We start from the raw sequence: 17,514 nt of genomic DNA, 5'->3' as shown, positions 1-17,514 counted from the left end.
CGGGATTCATCTATTCATGAGTAGTAGTCTCTGTTGTATTTATATTTACCATCATAATTCATTTTACTTGCTGTTTGTTTTTGGGTTTCATCTATTTATTAATAGTGATTTCTGCTCGCCTTAAGTTTGAATCAGCTATGTTTTTTTGCTGTTTTTTTTTTTTGACGATCATTACACATGGAGTGCATCTTGCGGCGTTTTCACCTACCCTTGTTAACGCAAAAGTAAAAAAACAGTGCTTACAGCGGGAAAATCAAAAAATTAGCAGGACATAACATTTTGGACATTAGATGGATTCTGATAAAGCTAGAGCAGTAGGAGTTGGTAGGGGCCGTGGCAAGTCCATTCAGCCCAACTTTGAGGCGCCTTTAAGAAGGCCAACTCCTGATTCGCAGAGCATAAATTATAGTCTTGACAAGGAAGAATTTGGTCCTGTCAAAATAGATACAATTGAAAAGATTGCATATGGAATCAGGTCTTCAGCTGCTCTCAGGTTATTATATTTTCTTTATAAAGATAAGTAAAATCTTTTTTGAATCGTTTATTGTATATATCAAGGAATAGCTAAAAACCTAAGCTATGTAGGCCTATCATTATGCTTATTAGGTCTATTACAATTATTTAAGATCAAACACTTGAAATTACTCATTTATTCACTTACCAACAAGGACCTCTTTTTGGAAATACCAATATCCTTTCAGTGTTTCAGTTTTATTCACATATTAACAGAAAGCTGAGTTCCTTCTGACTCTAAAAATGTGACTTTTGTTGCTTAATAGGGTAAGACACCCAGTAGTCGGCCATCTGCCTATTCTTGGACAGAATGTAACTAACAGGGAACCTACCTCTAGGCTAATGTGCTTAGAAAGTTTTTATACATAGCTGGTTTCCCTGGTCACTATTAGATATCTGTATGGACTACCTCTAGGATAATGTGCTTAGGCCTAAGCACATTAGCCTAGAGGTAGTCCATACAGATATCTAATAGTGACCAGGGAAACCAGCTATGTATAAACACTTTCTAAGCACATTAGCCTAGAGGTAGGTTCCCTGTTAGTTACATTCTGTCCGAGAATAGGCAGGTGGCCAACTACTGGGTGTCTTACCCTATTTATTCTATGATTCATAAATATTAAATGTAATTTTTTCCTTTTAATTGCTTGTCAAAACAGACACCACATTTTTAATTTATGATGACAAATTATTGGTGAAAATTTTGCCAAGAAGGCAGGGTTCTTATTACTAGGCCTACCCTTTCATTGGATCATGCTGTAGTAAAATAGAGGTGATTTAAAAACTCATCTTTATTGGTAAAATTCTACTTTAGTGACTTTTGGAAATCTTGAAATGGAGTTAGGTTAGGAAAATAAAACTTTCAGGGATGGGTCTACAGGCTAAAGTATGTCCTGGAAAGATATTTTGATGTATTTACCTTCACTCCTTCTCCCTCTAAAGGGTCCTGAAATTTGCCTACATGATAGATCTATACCCATTGAAATTTTGACCAAACAACATTTTACCTTAATTTTCAGTTACCAGTTTCTTTTTCTCTGGCCTTAGCTCTGAAAATGCAATTTTAGTTATTTGAGCAGAATTTTAAGTCATATCAATGTTTTATTTCCAAAATTTAGGAAATGTATTTGCATATCTTTAAAACTTTATAAATTGGGATTAAGCAAAGTTGTGAAGCTGAAAATAATTTTGTGGCACTTCATTTAAGGAGAAGATCTATTTTGCAAAGTTTCACTTCTATAACTCACAGATTTTTAAAGGTCATCAAAGGTCTTGACCCTCTAGAGGGAGATGGAGTGGAGGTAGGTACTTCAAAATACCTTCCCAGGACATACTTTAGCCTGTAGACCTATCCCTGAAAGTTTCATTTTCCTAACCTAACCCCTTTCCAAGATAGTCAAAAGCAGCTAAAGTAAAATTTTACCTCTTTATTTTGCAGAATGCCAAAGAAAAGTGGTCTCCCAAAAAAGGTGTTTTACCCTAGATGAAGTTAGGTCTAGGGTAAATCCCCCAGCACTAGGCTAAGACACATCCTAAACTCAGACAGATATTTTGATTAGAGTACATTGCTGAATTCTAAATTTGTGGCTTTAAGTTAGTTTCCAAAGTAGTCAAACATGAAACTCAAAGTAGGGGAATGAAGGTAAATTTTTTGTTATTCATATTATTGACTTATGAATAAAGTAAACATACCACTTGATACCTTTTTTATGCTTTTTCTAAATATAATAATCATTTTTTTTGGAAATGAATTTTACCCCCACCCCTATAGGCTATATACCAATTCAGGGTATATATTTGCACATTAGGGGTGGGGGAAAGTCTAAACTTACATGTCATTCACATAAGAAATAAAATTTACCCCCACTCCCCTAATGTGCAAATATATACCCTGAATTGGTATATATAGGGGTGGGGGTAAAATTCATTCTAGCAAAAATGATTATTATTTTTGGAAAGAGCATTAAAATAGTATTGAGTGGTATGGTTACTTTATTCATAAGTTAATAATATGAATAACAAAAAATTTACCAGAATGAAACCCTTAGGAATGTATCCAGACCCATAATGATATCTTAGGACCTTTGATGACCTTTTCTGGGGTATGGAACCAGAGGTGTAACTTTCTATGGGGTAGAGAGAGGGCAATTGCCCCTCTCAGACCTTGATTTGCCCCAGACTCCAGTAGGCCCTCTCAACTGAAATTTAGTCTCTTGAAAATCCTTGTCAAAACTAAGATAAGCCTGCATAATTCAAGCATCCACAGAAATGGATCAGTTTTCTTTATTATATCTTTTCCTTCATGATACTATATGGCTCATTTTTCAGTTTTTACTGTCATGTTGACTTGACTTGGGAAAATTGGCCCTAATCCCCCCCCCCCTGCACAGAGTTTTGACAGAATTACACCACTAACTAGGACCTGGGGTACAGACCCTTGATGACCTTTTCTTGTCTCTTATTGATGAAAGTAAAACATTGCAATATATTCAAATGAGGCACAAGAAAAATATATTGAGCCCTATGCTTTTGCTCAGTCCTGATTTACAAAGTACCTATAAATCTATTTATAAAATTTGGAAAAAAAAAACTTAGAACTCCAATGAAATGACAGGAATAGCATTTTCAAAATATTGATTGAAAATACATTAAAACTCAAAATAAAGATACAGCCTTTTTAGTCACAATTTAGATAGATATAGACTTGACATATAGGCTATGCAATCTTCTAAACTTTAGAAATAAGAAAAGAGTAGACATAGTAGCTTGGCAATACCTTCCCAGATTGTGTTTTAAGCCCTAAATTCTTTCCTGGTAGTTTCATTTACCTAACTCAACAGCTTTCCAAGATAGCAAGAAGTTTTTGTATTAATGCACAATTGGGATATTGAGGAGGAAGCATGTTAAGAAAACAACTTATACCCCATAATACACAGAAAAATAATAGTTGGCACATTTTGAGGGTGCTTCCACCATACTTTACCTCCAACCCTGTTCTCTTTAATGCTCAAATATAGGCTATAGTCCAAATTATATATTTCCCATTCTTTATGCCATGTATCACTTTTGTTTTAACTTAATTCTTATATTCTTAAATAAACAATCATAGCAAACAAATAAATACAACAGGTATTAATACAAATGAATAAATAAATCTTGAAGTGAGTGATTTTTTACATTAGTTTGGTTTTTACATTAGTTACATTAGCTTGAAGTGAGGGTTTTTACATTAATTTTGCAAGCTAATGTTGAAGTGAATCAATAAATCTAGGCTAGATATTGGTTTTACATTAGTTTTGCAAGCTAATCTTGAAGTGAATCAATAAATCTAGGCTAGATATTAGTTTTACAAGCTAATGTTGAAGTAAATCAATAAATTAGGCTAGAAATTAGTTTTACATTAGTTTTGCCAGCTAATGTTGAAATGAATCAATAAATTAGGCTAGATATTAGTTTTGCAAGCTAATATTGAAGTAAGTCAATAAATTAGGCTAGAAATTAATCTTCAATTAGTTTTACAAGCTAATGTTGAAGTGAATCAATAAATTAGGCTAGATATTAGTTGGCCTCCCCCAGGCAATTCAGCATTTCCCCAGGTGGCAGTAGGGGAACACCCTACAGGTACCTGCAGAGGAGGCACGGATCAAGGAGGGATCTTTTTCCTGGGGGTCCATAATAAAAATTGGGGTACCCTCGCCCAGGGTCATACATACAGGCGGAGGAGGAAGAAGGTCCCTCAAATGTACACTTAAGAGATCCCACTAGTTTGTCCACAAGTCCCTGGAGTTATAAACCTTCTCCTAGTAATGGGTTAAATTGCATGGTGATGCAGAACACCATTGTGGGAGGATCCTCCATAGGAGTACAACTCCGGTAGGGTGTAAGATCCAGACCTAGGGACAGCAGCATCTGCAAAGGGTGTCCTTGACCCTTTTGGGGTACCTGCAAGACTGGGGACCTTGCGGTCAACTCTATACCTACTTGAGGAGTGGCGTCCCTCAAGGATATTATAGCCAAATAAATAACACAGCATTTGCATGGTATTCTGACTAATGAATAATTCTTCTGGGCTTGGTATGTTTTGAAGTGCGTTTTTGGGCTGAAAAACCTCTTCCTAGCTAATTTATCTATTATTGGCTGCCTCCCCATAGTAGCATAATATTTGTAGGCATGAATATATAATGAATTGGATGCAATGGGCTTGAGATTGTCTGTGCAGGATTTCAACTCTTGTTGATAGAAGGGCATTGCCAAGTGCTGAAAACCATGTTGTGACCAAGATGGACCCGGGATGGCACAAAGCCTCCATTCAACTGGAGGTCCCAGGGAGTTCTTGCTGTCCGGTTCTAAGCTGGCTTAAGCACTTCTGTGTAGGCTTGAGAAGATACGTGATCCCTATCCTGCACTGGTATCCAGGATCATTGCTTTTCCTTAGGTAAAAATAATTTCAATGATTTAAAGCACATGCAAATTGGAACTTGGAATGTTACAACATTAAAAAATGACTGTCATATCAACATTTTGACTGACAAATTCAAATGATTCGAACTGGATTTATTAGGAGTTTCAGAAACTCATATCCCAGGGGTAGGAAGTAGGAAATTAGGTGATATAGAGTTTGTTTACTCAGGTAGGAAGGATGGGGTACATAGACAGGGAGTAGGGCTCATGATGAATAAGGAAGCTGCTAAATCTTGTTAAGGCTGGGAAGGTATTAATGATAGAATACTAACTGCTCATTTGATGACTAATAAGTGCAGGTCATTAGTCACAGTATTATATGCCACTGGAGAACTAACTGGCGGAAATAGTAGTAACTGGGATAAATTTTACCTATAGTTACCGGATCAATTAGATAGGGTTCCAAGTAGAAATATGAGGTTTCTGCTGGGAGATTTTAACGCCCAGGTCGGTAGAAATAAAGATAGATGGTATTCTAGTCTAGGTAAATTTGGTGTAGGAAAGGAAAACAGTAATGGATACAGACTTGCAAGTTTGTAGGTATAACAATCTAGTTATAACCAATACAGTGTTTGGTCATAAAATGGCTCATAAGTTAACATTGTATTCACGTCAGGGTAAGACAGCAAACCTTATTGATTATGTTATTGTTAACCAAAGACTGGCAGGATCAATACAAGATACTAGGGTATATAAGAGTGCTGTTATTGATGTTAATTGATCACCATCTAGTAGTCTCAAGGGTTAATTTAAAGCTGAAATATCAGAAGGGTAACTACCTCCTGGGAAGTTATGATGTTGGTAGAGTTTACTAAACTTGAGAGTTTAAAATTTGATAATGTGGAAGATGGTGGGAACAATTTTAGAAAAGTAATTTGTGAAGTTGCTGAAAGTGTTTTAGGGAAGAAAGCTAGAACTGCAGCTAAGAATATTAGTGAAAAAGCTTTATGTTTGATAGAAAGGAGAAAGGACTTGTACAAGAATTACCTTAGTGATAGATCATATGAAAACAAAAGGAATGTAAAGAAAGTGGAGAAAGCATTAAAATATGAACTAAGGAGGTGAGAAGTAGAGGCCATGGATAAAATTTGCGGAGGATCTGGAATATGCAGCTAGACGGCATAATAGTAAAATATTGTACTGGCATGTTAACAAATTGAGAGGGAGTAGTTAATGCAGACTTGGCCCAGTTAAAGATAGGAATGGGGCTGCAATTAGCGATAAGGAAAAACTAAAGAGACAATGGGCTGAACATTTTGAGAATTTGCTTAACCAAGATAGAGTTGAAGGAAGAGATATAGAGGAAAATGAAAAAGTTTGTGATACCTTGGATGTGAAGGAAGATTTGTTTTGTGAGGAGGAATCAGCAACAGTACTAAAAGGATTAAAAATTAATAATGCTATAGGTGCTGATAAGGTGGTAAATGAGTTACTAAATATGGTGGCTCTGAGGTTAGAAATATGTTACTGAAGATTATGAAGATGATTTTTGAAAAAGGGGAAGTACCTAACGATTTTAGGAAAACTTTATTCAAGCCACTTTATAAGAAAAGGGATAAAAGAGAGTGTGATAATTATCGAGGGATCAGTACGGTCTAATTACTGGTCTGTAGGTAGTATGTTACTTATCAATATTGTACTTTTTACACACAGGGATGTCATAGACAAAGTTTTCAGAGAAGAACAGTGAGATTTTAGAAAAGGTAGAGGATGTGTCGCCCTAATTTTCAATCTTACATTAATAATTGAGGAGTGCCTGAGTTTTCAAACACCTTTGGTCCTCAGTTTTATAGATTATGAGCAAGCGTTTTTTTCTGTTGATAGAAGAGCTTTAGTAAATGTTTTATCCTTGTATGGTATACCAGACAAATACATTAAAGTGGTTAATGCTATGTACAAGAATAACACTGCTGCAGTTAAGGTAGGAAATGAGGTTAGCAGCTGGTTTTGTTTTGAATCAGGAGTTAGGCAGGGTTGTGTTCTATCCCCCTTTATATGGATCATTTGGATGGACTTTGTCTTAAGGAGCACAGGAAAGGCAATGGGAGACCATGGAATCAAATGGGGAGGAAAACGTCTCCTGGACTTAGATTATGCTGATGATCTAAGCATCCTAGATGAAAGTTTGAGCAAAATGAATTAACTTTTAGAGGTTTTGTAAGTTCAAGGTTCTAGAATAGGTTTGAATAATGAGATTACAACGACTAGGTCATAACGCCACGGTATAAGTAAAGACTAGAATTTGACACTGAATAATGAAAAGACAGGTCAGTTGGACAGCTTCACTTACCTTGGTAGTATGATTAGTAAAGACTGTGAGAATAGTGAAGATGTGAAAAGCAGAATAGCCAAGGCTCAGGGTGTTTTTTCACAGTTAAAAAAAGGTTGGAAAAATAGGAAGATAAGTCTGCAAACCAAGATTAGAATATTAGAAGCTACAGTGATGCCAGTGTTCAAATATGGCTCTGAAGGATGGGTGCTCCAAAAAGCGGATGAAGATTTGCTAGATGTTTTCCAGAGAAATTGCTTAAGGATTGTTCTGGGTACCCGGCTGACTGACCGTATTTCAAACAATAGGGTATACGAAAAATGTGGTTCAATACCGCTCTCTAGGGCTGTAATGAAAGAAAGGTTGAGTTGGCTAGGGCAGGTTGTGCAGATGAAGGATGACAGATTGCCGAGGATTGTTCTTTTCAGCCAACCGTCTAGGGCTAAACGGAAAGCAGGTCATCCTCGTCTGGGATGTGAGGACTTCATAAATAAAACTGCGTAGAAATTGGGAACTTTGAGAGAAGGCGTAAAAAGGGTGTTTTTGAACAGATTAGCATGGAAGCGGAGCCTCGGTGGCTGTTTTTGCCCCAGGCGGCTTGGCGCTGTGGTGAGTTGTTAGTAGTAGTAGTAGTAGTAATTCTTATAAATTGAATAAATGATGACAAGATCAAGAAACAGAAAAACACGTTGGAAATATATGACTTGGGCTATGTATTTGCATATTAGTGGATGAAGTATGGTGGCAGTACTTGCAAAATGTGTTTAACAAAATTTTTCTCAATTTTATGAAGTTTTCTTAAAATGTTTCCTTCTCAATAGCCCCAATTGTGGACTAATACTGAAGTCTCTAAAACTAAACTGTACTCTTGTATTATATGGGCCTTTACATGGAAACCATTCACAAAAACCCAAGGCATCCACTCAACAAAAGTAAATATTTGATGCTATCTGATGCTATATAAACAAGCATTCAGGGGTTTCCCACTCTGGGAACTATATTTAAACTGTTGTTTTTTGGGGTTAAGGGGGAGGAAGGTACCCACGTTAGATTAGGCTATGTATTTAATATCTGCTATACTTTGGTGATAAGTTTTCCTTAGAAAAATTCTCCTGCATAAGATCCCCCTTCCTTCAAACAATTCCATCCCTGCTAAATTCTCCATAAAAAAACTTCTTGCAGCTATTCCGCCTGTAAAATTGTTTTCAACCTACTGCCGTTTGAATAAAAGACTTGTTTTTCTTATAACTTTTAATGGTTTTTCAAATTATGCCAGGAATCCATGGAAAGTTTCTCCCATGTAAAATTCCCCCATTGAGAATCTCTCTTGCAGAAAATTACCACCCCTTCGAAAATATCTCCAGACAACTTTAAGTCCTTTGAAAATTTTACCTGGCTATTTCCCCAAAATATCTTCAAATACAGAATTGAATTGGCAAAGAAAAAGTAGGTCAAATAAAATGAACTTTGTATAAGGATTCTGGTAAATTCCCCCGTGTATAGTTACCATGTGAAAGTTCATCCCTCGAAACTTCCCTCCTCATGGAAAATGTTCCCCTTAGAAAATCCCCCCATAGAAAAACTCACCCGCCCCCAAATATGTCTGTTTACTTCCCAATAACAAATACTATATGTAAACACTGGACAAATTTTATAACTTACAACCCTCTCCCCAGGAACTTGCAAGGCTGTGTCATCCCCAGAGACATGATTACTTGACCTTTCAACTGTACTGATCAAAACGGCTATCTCAAAATATTGCTCGGATGACTTTGGGAAAAAGGAGCACTGGAGGGAGGGGAAATATAGTTGCCTTCCGATCGTTTTGGCCACAAAATGCAGAATTAGAACTGTAATTTCCGTTCGAGCAAGCCCTCTCCTGATTTTATATGACCATTGGTTCAACGCAATCACCCTGGCAAAAACAAAAAGAAAAAAAAACAACAGAACCAATAAACGTGCATCCGTCATCTTTCTTCTGGCAAAAATTACAAAATTTCCCATTTTTGCACATAGAAGCTAGAAACCCTTGCAGTATGATTTTCTGATATGCCGAATCTGATGGTGCGATTTTTAATAAGGTACTTTGACTTTTTAGAGGCGTTCCCACTCTGTCTAAAATCAGTTTCTATATAAACTTGCATACAAATTTTCTGAGGCTCGTAGCTTTTGATGGGTATATGAAACTTGATGATTTTTATATATCTGGAGTCGGCATAAAGAACCAATTCATTTGATGTATCTATTGTTATCAAAATTCTGTGTTTTAGAGTTTCGGTTGTTATTTGGCTGAGTTGCTCCTTACTTACGGATTGTTACCACAAACCATTTAATTAACTGAGCAGGCTTGGAATCCACTTTCAGAAAGTACATTGGTGGCGGATATGGACAAAAATTGTATTACAATTTCGTATAGGTATTTCTGAGACCCATATTACAAGAGTTCCACAACTTGAGTGGATAAGTTTTTCTTGGAACTAAAGACTTCCTACTGAAAATCTGGAAGGCCGTGACAGATGCAGCTGCTGACACTGAAACTCCGTCATGTGCTCCCACAAACTGGCTGGATTCTGTAGTGGCTGAATTATAGGGACTGTGGCGGCACTTGGCTCTGTTGATACAGATTCCAGTAAGGCCCAATCCATGTCTTTTGCTATTTTACTCTCAACATGGAGATGATTGTTGTAGTTAATACACAATTTCTAGAAACGTCAATTGAGGTCGCAATCGTGACCTGACCTGGAGTGTGATCTGAGCAAGGCCTATAAGCTTAGAACATATTTTATGTAGCCAAGACTTTTGGAGGTTATCAGCAACATTTTAGTCCACCCACACTAAACGTAGTTTAAGAACAGGCCTTTGTCAACTTATGGATACAGCTGTGCATGCTGTATATCAGGATATATAAGTCAGTGGACTGAATACATTATTCTTCTTCTCGGCCATTTGCGAAACAAATTTCTATGTTGGATATTTTCTGCTGGGAGTTCACTGGTAGATACCAGAAAAAGCCGAAATAATATCGTTTTCGATATTCTATATCAATATGTAATATTGCCCAACCCTAGTGTAAAGCACTCTTTGATTTATTAATAAACTACTTGTACAGTACTATATTGCATACTTTAAGCTGCTGAGCCAACAGGTTCTTCATTTTATTATATTTTCTTACGAAATAAAGAGGGTATTTCATTTCATATAGCATAGCAAGTATGCATGATTATAATAATTAATAGTTCTTAGTTTTAAAAATTAGTTTTCTTGGGTTCAATAATGCTATATATTTTTGGTAGTAAAAAATTATGTACCCTGCATTCATCAGATCTTATTGAAATTAATTATAAAATCTTATTAAATAGCTGTAATTAGTGTGCTCTTTTGAATTCAGTTTGAAAATCAAAATGAATTTTTCTAAAAAAAAATCTTGCAACCCCATAGAACCTTTAAAGCTGATATAAATTTTTTTAGCTTGTACATATACATAATTTTTGAAGAATTTTTCATTTGTAAAAGGACACATTGTAGCATAGCCTAATAATTAGTTAAGATCAGTTATTATAATTGAATAATAATAATAATAATAGAGTCAATAGAGGCAACTAAACAAATAGAGGGTTGTAATAGCCATCCCGCCTGGAGAAGTTGCAGATTCCTACCCTCTCCTATCAATAAAAGTGTGGGGCTATCATCATGGTGTACAAAATGCTGCACACTCAGTCCTTGCAACAAAATATGCTTGAACCTGACCAGTCAACAAGAACTAGAAGACACACCATGAAGCTGTACTGCAAACAAGCCAACGCCAGAAGAAGCAGTCTCAGTCCCTAGTGTGGAGGCCTTCAAGGGAGCTGTAGACAAAGCTTGGTCATCTAAGCCATGGCTTCACGAATGGGATACAGCCAACGCGCTAGCTCAACATCTTCACTAGCCAGCACCTACAGGATAATACCTTATTTGCTGGACAATGCAATTTAAGATAATTTAAGGCAGTAATAAATTTTATAGTTAATGTTTAATAATTATTGATTATTATCAATTGTTAATAGTTTGTTATTAATCCAATAATTAACTGCAATAAATTTTAGTAAATACTTTTAAACCCAATTGAATAATTGCAGTTTGCTATTAAATGCTAAAAAGCAAGCTTATTGGATGCAGGTATAGAAATATGTTTTTTTTCTTTATATATTTGTGTTTGTGTCTGTTGTGGTGTGGTGAGCAATCAATATTATGTCTTATGTTCTTTCTTCTTCCTTTGACTGATTAGCCATGTATTTTGTTGTTTATTACTTTAGTCATTTTATCTGTAAAAAACAAGCTTGTCTCTCTGCGAGATATTTGTATATTTAGTATGTTATGTATATATGATTGAAAAATAAATGAACCTGAACCATAAAAGTTTTCAAATCTCCAGAACTTTGGAAATTGAAAATGGTGTATACTTCTTGAATAATGGTAGACTGTAAGTAAAAATATCATGATTTAAACTCAAAGCAATGTCATTCCCTATTGATAGCCTGGGGCGAATCACTAGCATTTTTATTGGGGGGGGGGGGCAAGAGGTGTCCATATCTGGATTGTCAAGGAGCATAGGATTATAATATTTTTTCTGTGCTGACAGTGCTGACTGTCTTGTCAGATGGTTCAAACTGTGTGCTATCTGTGCTGACAGTGCTATCAGGATGGTCCAAACTAGGGAAGTGGATTACAACTGTCTTGTCAGATGGTCCAAACTGCGTGCTATCTGTGATGACAGTACTATCAGGATGGTTCAAACTAGGGAAGTGGCTTACAACTGTCTTGTCAGATGGTTCAAACTGCATGCTATCAGTGCTGGCAATGCTATCAGGATGGTCCAAATAAGGGTAAAAAGTGGGTTGCCGCGCAAAAAGTGGGGTAGCTAAGTAGCAATGCTACTTGGCAGTTTTCAAATTTGTTGGCAGGTTTTGTCTGGAAATGCCATTTTTAAATATAAAAATACTTTTTGCTCAAAGAAAAGCTGTCCAAACGCAAGTTGTGCTGCTAAAGTGTCGGCAGCTTTTGGAATTCTGTCGAATTCTGCTACTGACTGCTTTGGAACATTTTCCATACCTGAGGGTGGCTTACAATGTGTCTTGCCAGCAAGATCCTTGGAACTCAGGAAAAGGATAAGTAAATCTGGGTTTGGGGTCTTGTACTGGCTTTGTGGTCAAAGTTCTAGTTTTGCTACTGGGAGATTCACTTTAAGTTGCAGCTTGGAGCAATTTAAGGATTTTTCCTTGTGAAGCTCCAGAGTTGATCAAAGTTTTTGCCATTGTTGTTTAGTGACCAGGTGCAGTTGGATGATTAGGTGCAGTTGGATTTAGTTGCCAGCAGTTGCTGTAGATCGTTTTTAATTGAAGTTATGAATACCGAAATTTGTCATTTTTACACTTTAAATAGTATGTAATTCTTCTTGAAATTTTGTCGTTTGAATCAGAATATTTTTAGGTGCCAGTATCTGGCACATTACTCCCAATAGCCTATTGACTTGAGTTGCTTTATGTACTTTTAATTATAAAATAAATTATAAAGCCTATACACACAACAATCAACCACCTAATTAATAGCCTTTTGAATTGACTGTATTTAAATTATATAAATATGTAATTATAGCACACTGCCCTTTTATTTACAAATAAAACTAAATGAAGATCGGGTATAAAAATGGGTATAATCGGGTAGAAAAACGGGTATAAACTTTTGAATGAGACAGTAGAAAATAATAAAGTTGTCTTTATTTTTTGCTAATAGTAACCGAACTCCAATTATTTTAGCTTCATGTCCAAAAGACTTTACCAACAAACAAAAAAAAAATGAGCTGAATTAAAAAAAAACATAAAAAAAGGGAAAAAAGCCATATCTGACTTTGTGACACATCTCTGATCTTTTTTTTTGTTTGCGTTGGAGTTTTGTTTTTTCCTTTTCTTTATATGTTTTATTTAATTTAGTTTCTGTTGTTGATAAAGGCTTTTGGATGTGAAGCGAAAATGTTTGGACTTCTGTTACTATTAGTGAACAAAGACCTTTTGTTTTGCCACTGTGTTATTTGAAACAGTATACCCATTTTTCCATATTTTTATTTCATTTTATTTGCTATACTTACCAATTGTTAAAAAATAAACTGTATATGCACAAGGACAAGGCTCAAAATGTCTGATGATGGGTGGCTGTAATCTTCTGATTCTCAATCTTCAACAAATTTTTATTTCATTTGAAATTTCTTTTCAAATTTTGATTTTTGCTTTAAAATTTTCGTACAAAAAGAACAAACGATTTCTTTTTATAAAAAGTAGAATACGGAACCATAATATTTATGCTCTTAGTATAAAATTTTTTTACTATATTTTTTACTGAAATTGTTTGCTTCTTCATCATGAAGTATTTGTTTGTTCTTTTGTTTTTATAATGTGATAAGCCTATAGAATTTATAATTTATCTATACCCAGGTAATCTATAATCTATATCCAGAATACCTATATCTATACCAGATAACCAACTCTTGTTTATTGTCCTTTTTATTCATTGCAAAGTTAATTTATATATTATTATAAAAATGTTGTTGTTATTTTTGTAATGTGAAAGGCCTGCGGAACTGTGACATCTATCAGAAGTGCTGTCTCTGTTTTGTGTTGTTATTTTGTAATGCGACAAGGCTGTGGGACTGTTACATTATGGTTTTGTTGCTGTGTGTTCTTTAATTTTGTAATGAGCCTATGGCTTACTCCGTCTTTGTTCAAAATAAAATAATATTCTCTTTCAATTCACCAATAAAACCAATATATATTTAAAATATCTCCTTTCTCTCAATAAATGTTTTCTAAATTTCGCTTCAAATGACCCAATGTGTTCAGCACAGCCTTTCCTAGGGTTGGTGGTGACATGGGCAAAATTAATTACAGTATCATCCCAACTCAAATATAAGTAAAAAACCTGAATCAAAGTGAAAATTTTGAACAAAGTGGCCAACCCCTTAGTTGCAGCCCCCCACCCACAGCGCCCGGGGCAGCTATCCCGGTTGCTCCCCTCCCCCCCTTTGTGCTCTGCTCAGCCTCCCAATGCCAGCTGGCAGGGGGTCCCGAGGGGTGGCAGGGGAGGGGTGCCCCGCCTCCCCCCAACGTTTTTGACATTCGGTAAAATTTTCGCCAGAATTTGGCAGAATTTCTGCAGAAATTTTGAAAAAACGGCCGAAATTTAGCAAAATTTTTGATTTCTTCAGAAAATTCGGCATAAACCAGGTAGTGATTCGGTAAAATTTACGAAGATCGTCCCCCCCCCCCAATAAAGTGAGTCTCAGGACGCCCCTGTCAGCTAGTATGTCATTTCAAATAGATGGAGCTAAATACCTAATTCTGAAACCTTCATGTGTGATGTCTTGATGCTAAACTGTAAAATCATCCACCTTTAAGTCAATGAAATGTATGTAGATGACCAAATAAGTATGAATTAATGGGACTTGATTTATTATTTTCTGGTACCAAAGAATTTCAGTGATTGATGTTTAGTGATTCTTGATTTAGATCTTTGTTAGTGATTCAGTTATTATTGTTCTATCAATTGCTAAAAATTCTTTGGTGTCAAAAAGATGAAATCAAGTTCAGATACCTGTTAATGAGGAAAAATGAGTATCAACTGTCTTTGTATGTTTAATATCACAATTCACAAGTATCACAATTATCACATCTTTCACAATTATCACAAATATCACAATTCTTTTACCCATTTTATAATGCTCAAATAGCAAAAATTTAAAAAAAATTAAACTGACTCTTAAATTTGATTTGAAAGTCCTGCATCTTGTTCTGCACATCTGCTGTTTTAAATTTTTGCTGTTAAATTTTCTGCTGTTTTAAAAGAGGGATTGTGTTTTAGACGATTTAGAAGCATTCTATTTTCTGTTCTATAAATTAAAAATATGATAATTTTTACAGTTTATTTTAGGCTATCGTTTCACTAGCTTTATCTTATTGGTATGTTACCCTTCACCAAATGTTACCTTTTTTTTTTACCAAAGTTCACGAAAATTTGGAGGAGGACAAAATTGATTTTTCGAAGTCTAGGGAGGGACACCAAAAAAAGGCATTTTCAAACGAAAATATCCCCCCCCCTCGCTATAAAAATTATATTTTTCAATGAAAATACTCCCCCTCGCCCAAAAAAGGATATTTTTCGAAATCTAGGGCTGGATTTAGAGAGACACGTGCCTCCCGCGCCCTCTACACCATTGGCAAAATGCTAAGTTCGAGGCATATTTTTTGGGTGCTAGTGGCTTGTTCACTAATTGCATCTACTTTTGGCTAATTAGAAATTAAATTACATCATTGTTTGTGTAGGAGCAATAAAATTTGTAAATTTAAAATAATGTTTTCCAGAGGTGGTACTTTACCTTATAGACCTATTTCTGCTATAAAAATCTGTTTGTAACAGTGTTCAGTCAAAATAATAAGTAATCAAAGCTGAAAACTCAATCAAACAGTTCATGGTAACGAACTGTAAGTAAGGAGCGACCCAGCTCAATGGTAACCGAAACTCTAGAAAACGGGTTTTTGATACCAATTGATACATCAAAAGAATCAGATTTCAATGCTGAATTCAAATATATAACTTTCATCAAATTTAGTCCAACCCATCAAAAGTTACGCGCATGAGAAAAATTGGCTGATTTTCGAAAAAAAGGGGAAAGACCCCTAAAAGTTATAGAATGAAAATTAATGAAAATGAAAATGACACCATCATATTCAGTGTATCAGAGAACCCTGCTGTAGAGGTTTCAAGCTCCTATCTACAAAAATGTGGAATTTTGAATTTTTTGCCAGAAGAAAGATCACGGATGCGTGTTTTTTTTTGTTTTTTTTCAGAGGTGATCGTATCAAACCAGTCATCCTAGAATATTGTGGGAGTGCTTATTGGAACGGAAATTAAAAGTTCTAGTGCCCTTTTTTAGTGACCAAATAAAATGGAGGGCAACTAGGCCCCCTCCCACGCTCATTTTTTCCCAAAGTCACCTGATCAAAATTTTGAGATAGCCATTTTGTTCAGGATGGTTGAAAATATGATAAGTATGTCCTTTAGGATAACTGAATCCCCCGAAGTTTCCAGGGGGGGGGCTGAAATTTATGAAATTTACCCAATGTTATCATATAGTATTGGTTATTTGGAAGTATCCAGACGTATTCAGGGGGGATTTTTTCTGGTAGTTGGGAGGTGGATGGGTCGGGGGTTATTTAGGAAGATCTTTCCATGAAGGAAGTTTTCATGGGGGAAGGGACATTGCTGTGAAGGAGGCGCCGATTTTCACAGCATTATTTAAAAAAAAGGATCAGAAATTAAATATAAAAAAAAACAAGTTTTCCAACTGGAAATAATGAGTAACATCAAAACTTAAAACGAATAGAAAATATTACGTGTATGATTGGGTTCACCTCTAGTCAATACCTCGCTCTTTAAGCCAAAGATTTTTTAGTACTTTCATAAGAGCTATTTATTATAAATAATGGCCTTTGTCATTAAGGGGTCATTTTTAAAGAAATGGAACAAAATTCGAACTTTAGCTTAAAGAGGGAGGTATTGACTAGGGGGCGAGCCCCCTAATACACTTATTAAAAATATATGAATATAGAAGTTCGTTACGCAAGTTAATTTGTAAGTTACGTATATTTATTACTAATAAAAAGGTTGGTAAATAAAATTAAAAAAGTTCGGAGAAAGCCATTTAACCAAATAAAAGTAAAATTAATATGCAAATTTTGTTTTAATTATTCATGTACGGTGAGCCAAAATCAAAACCTGCATTGATTCAAAAACGTTCAAAAATTAAATAAAGAAAACAAGTTTTTTTAACTGAAAGTAAGGAACGACGTTAAAACTTAAAACGAACAGAAATTATTCCGTATATGAAAGGGGCTGTCCCCTCCTCAACGCCTCGCTCTTTACGCAAAAGTTTGACTTTCTCACAACTCTTATTTTTTTAAACAATAAAAAACTCTACGAAAAATGAGGTGCAATCCACTTTCTTGGACTATAGTGTGTTAGAGGTAATTAATTGGTTAGAAAAAAATAAAATAAAAACATGAAAGAAAGGATAAGATGGCTAGCACACGTTCTTGGGATGAAGGATGACAGATAATCAAAAATTGTCCCTGTCAGCCAACCGTCTATGACCAAACGAAGAGGGGGTCATTGACTTCTTGGGAGGGTGTAAAGAGGGGGCTTTGAATAGATTGGGATGGAGGAGGAACGTCCGTAGCTTACTG

General features: G+C 35.5%; 1 protein-coding gene across 1 annotated transcript in view; it reads left to right on the top strand.

The window, feature by feature from the left end:
* Positions 1–254: 254 nt before the first annotated feature.
* The window catches only part of LOC148939238 (uncharacterized), a 64,814-nt gene continuing 47,554 nt past the window's right edge, over positions 255–17,514 (top strand). Inside the window, exon 1 of the mRNA XM_089106822.1 lies at positions 255–493. Within this exon, the coding sequence (XP_088962948.1) occupies positions 291–493 (203 nt within the window). The 5' untranslated portion in view covers positions 255–290. The remainder of the gene's footprint in view (positions 494–17,514) is intronic.

Source organism: Artemia sp. Qi Xiang Cuo, chromosome 21 (assembly GCF_049724085.1).
Source record: "Artemia sp. Qi Xiang Cuo chromosome 21, ASM4972408v1, whole genome shotgun sequence".
NCBI classification, from domain to species: Eukaryota; Metazoa; Arthropoda; class Branchiopoda; order Anostraca; family Artemiidae; genus Artemia; species Artemia sp. Qi Xiang Cuo.
This window is presented reverse-complemented; position numbering and strand designations above follow the sequence as displayed.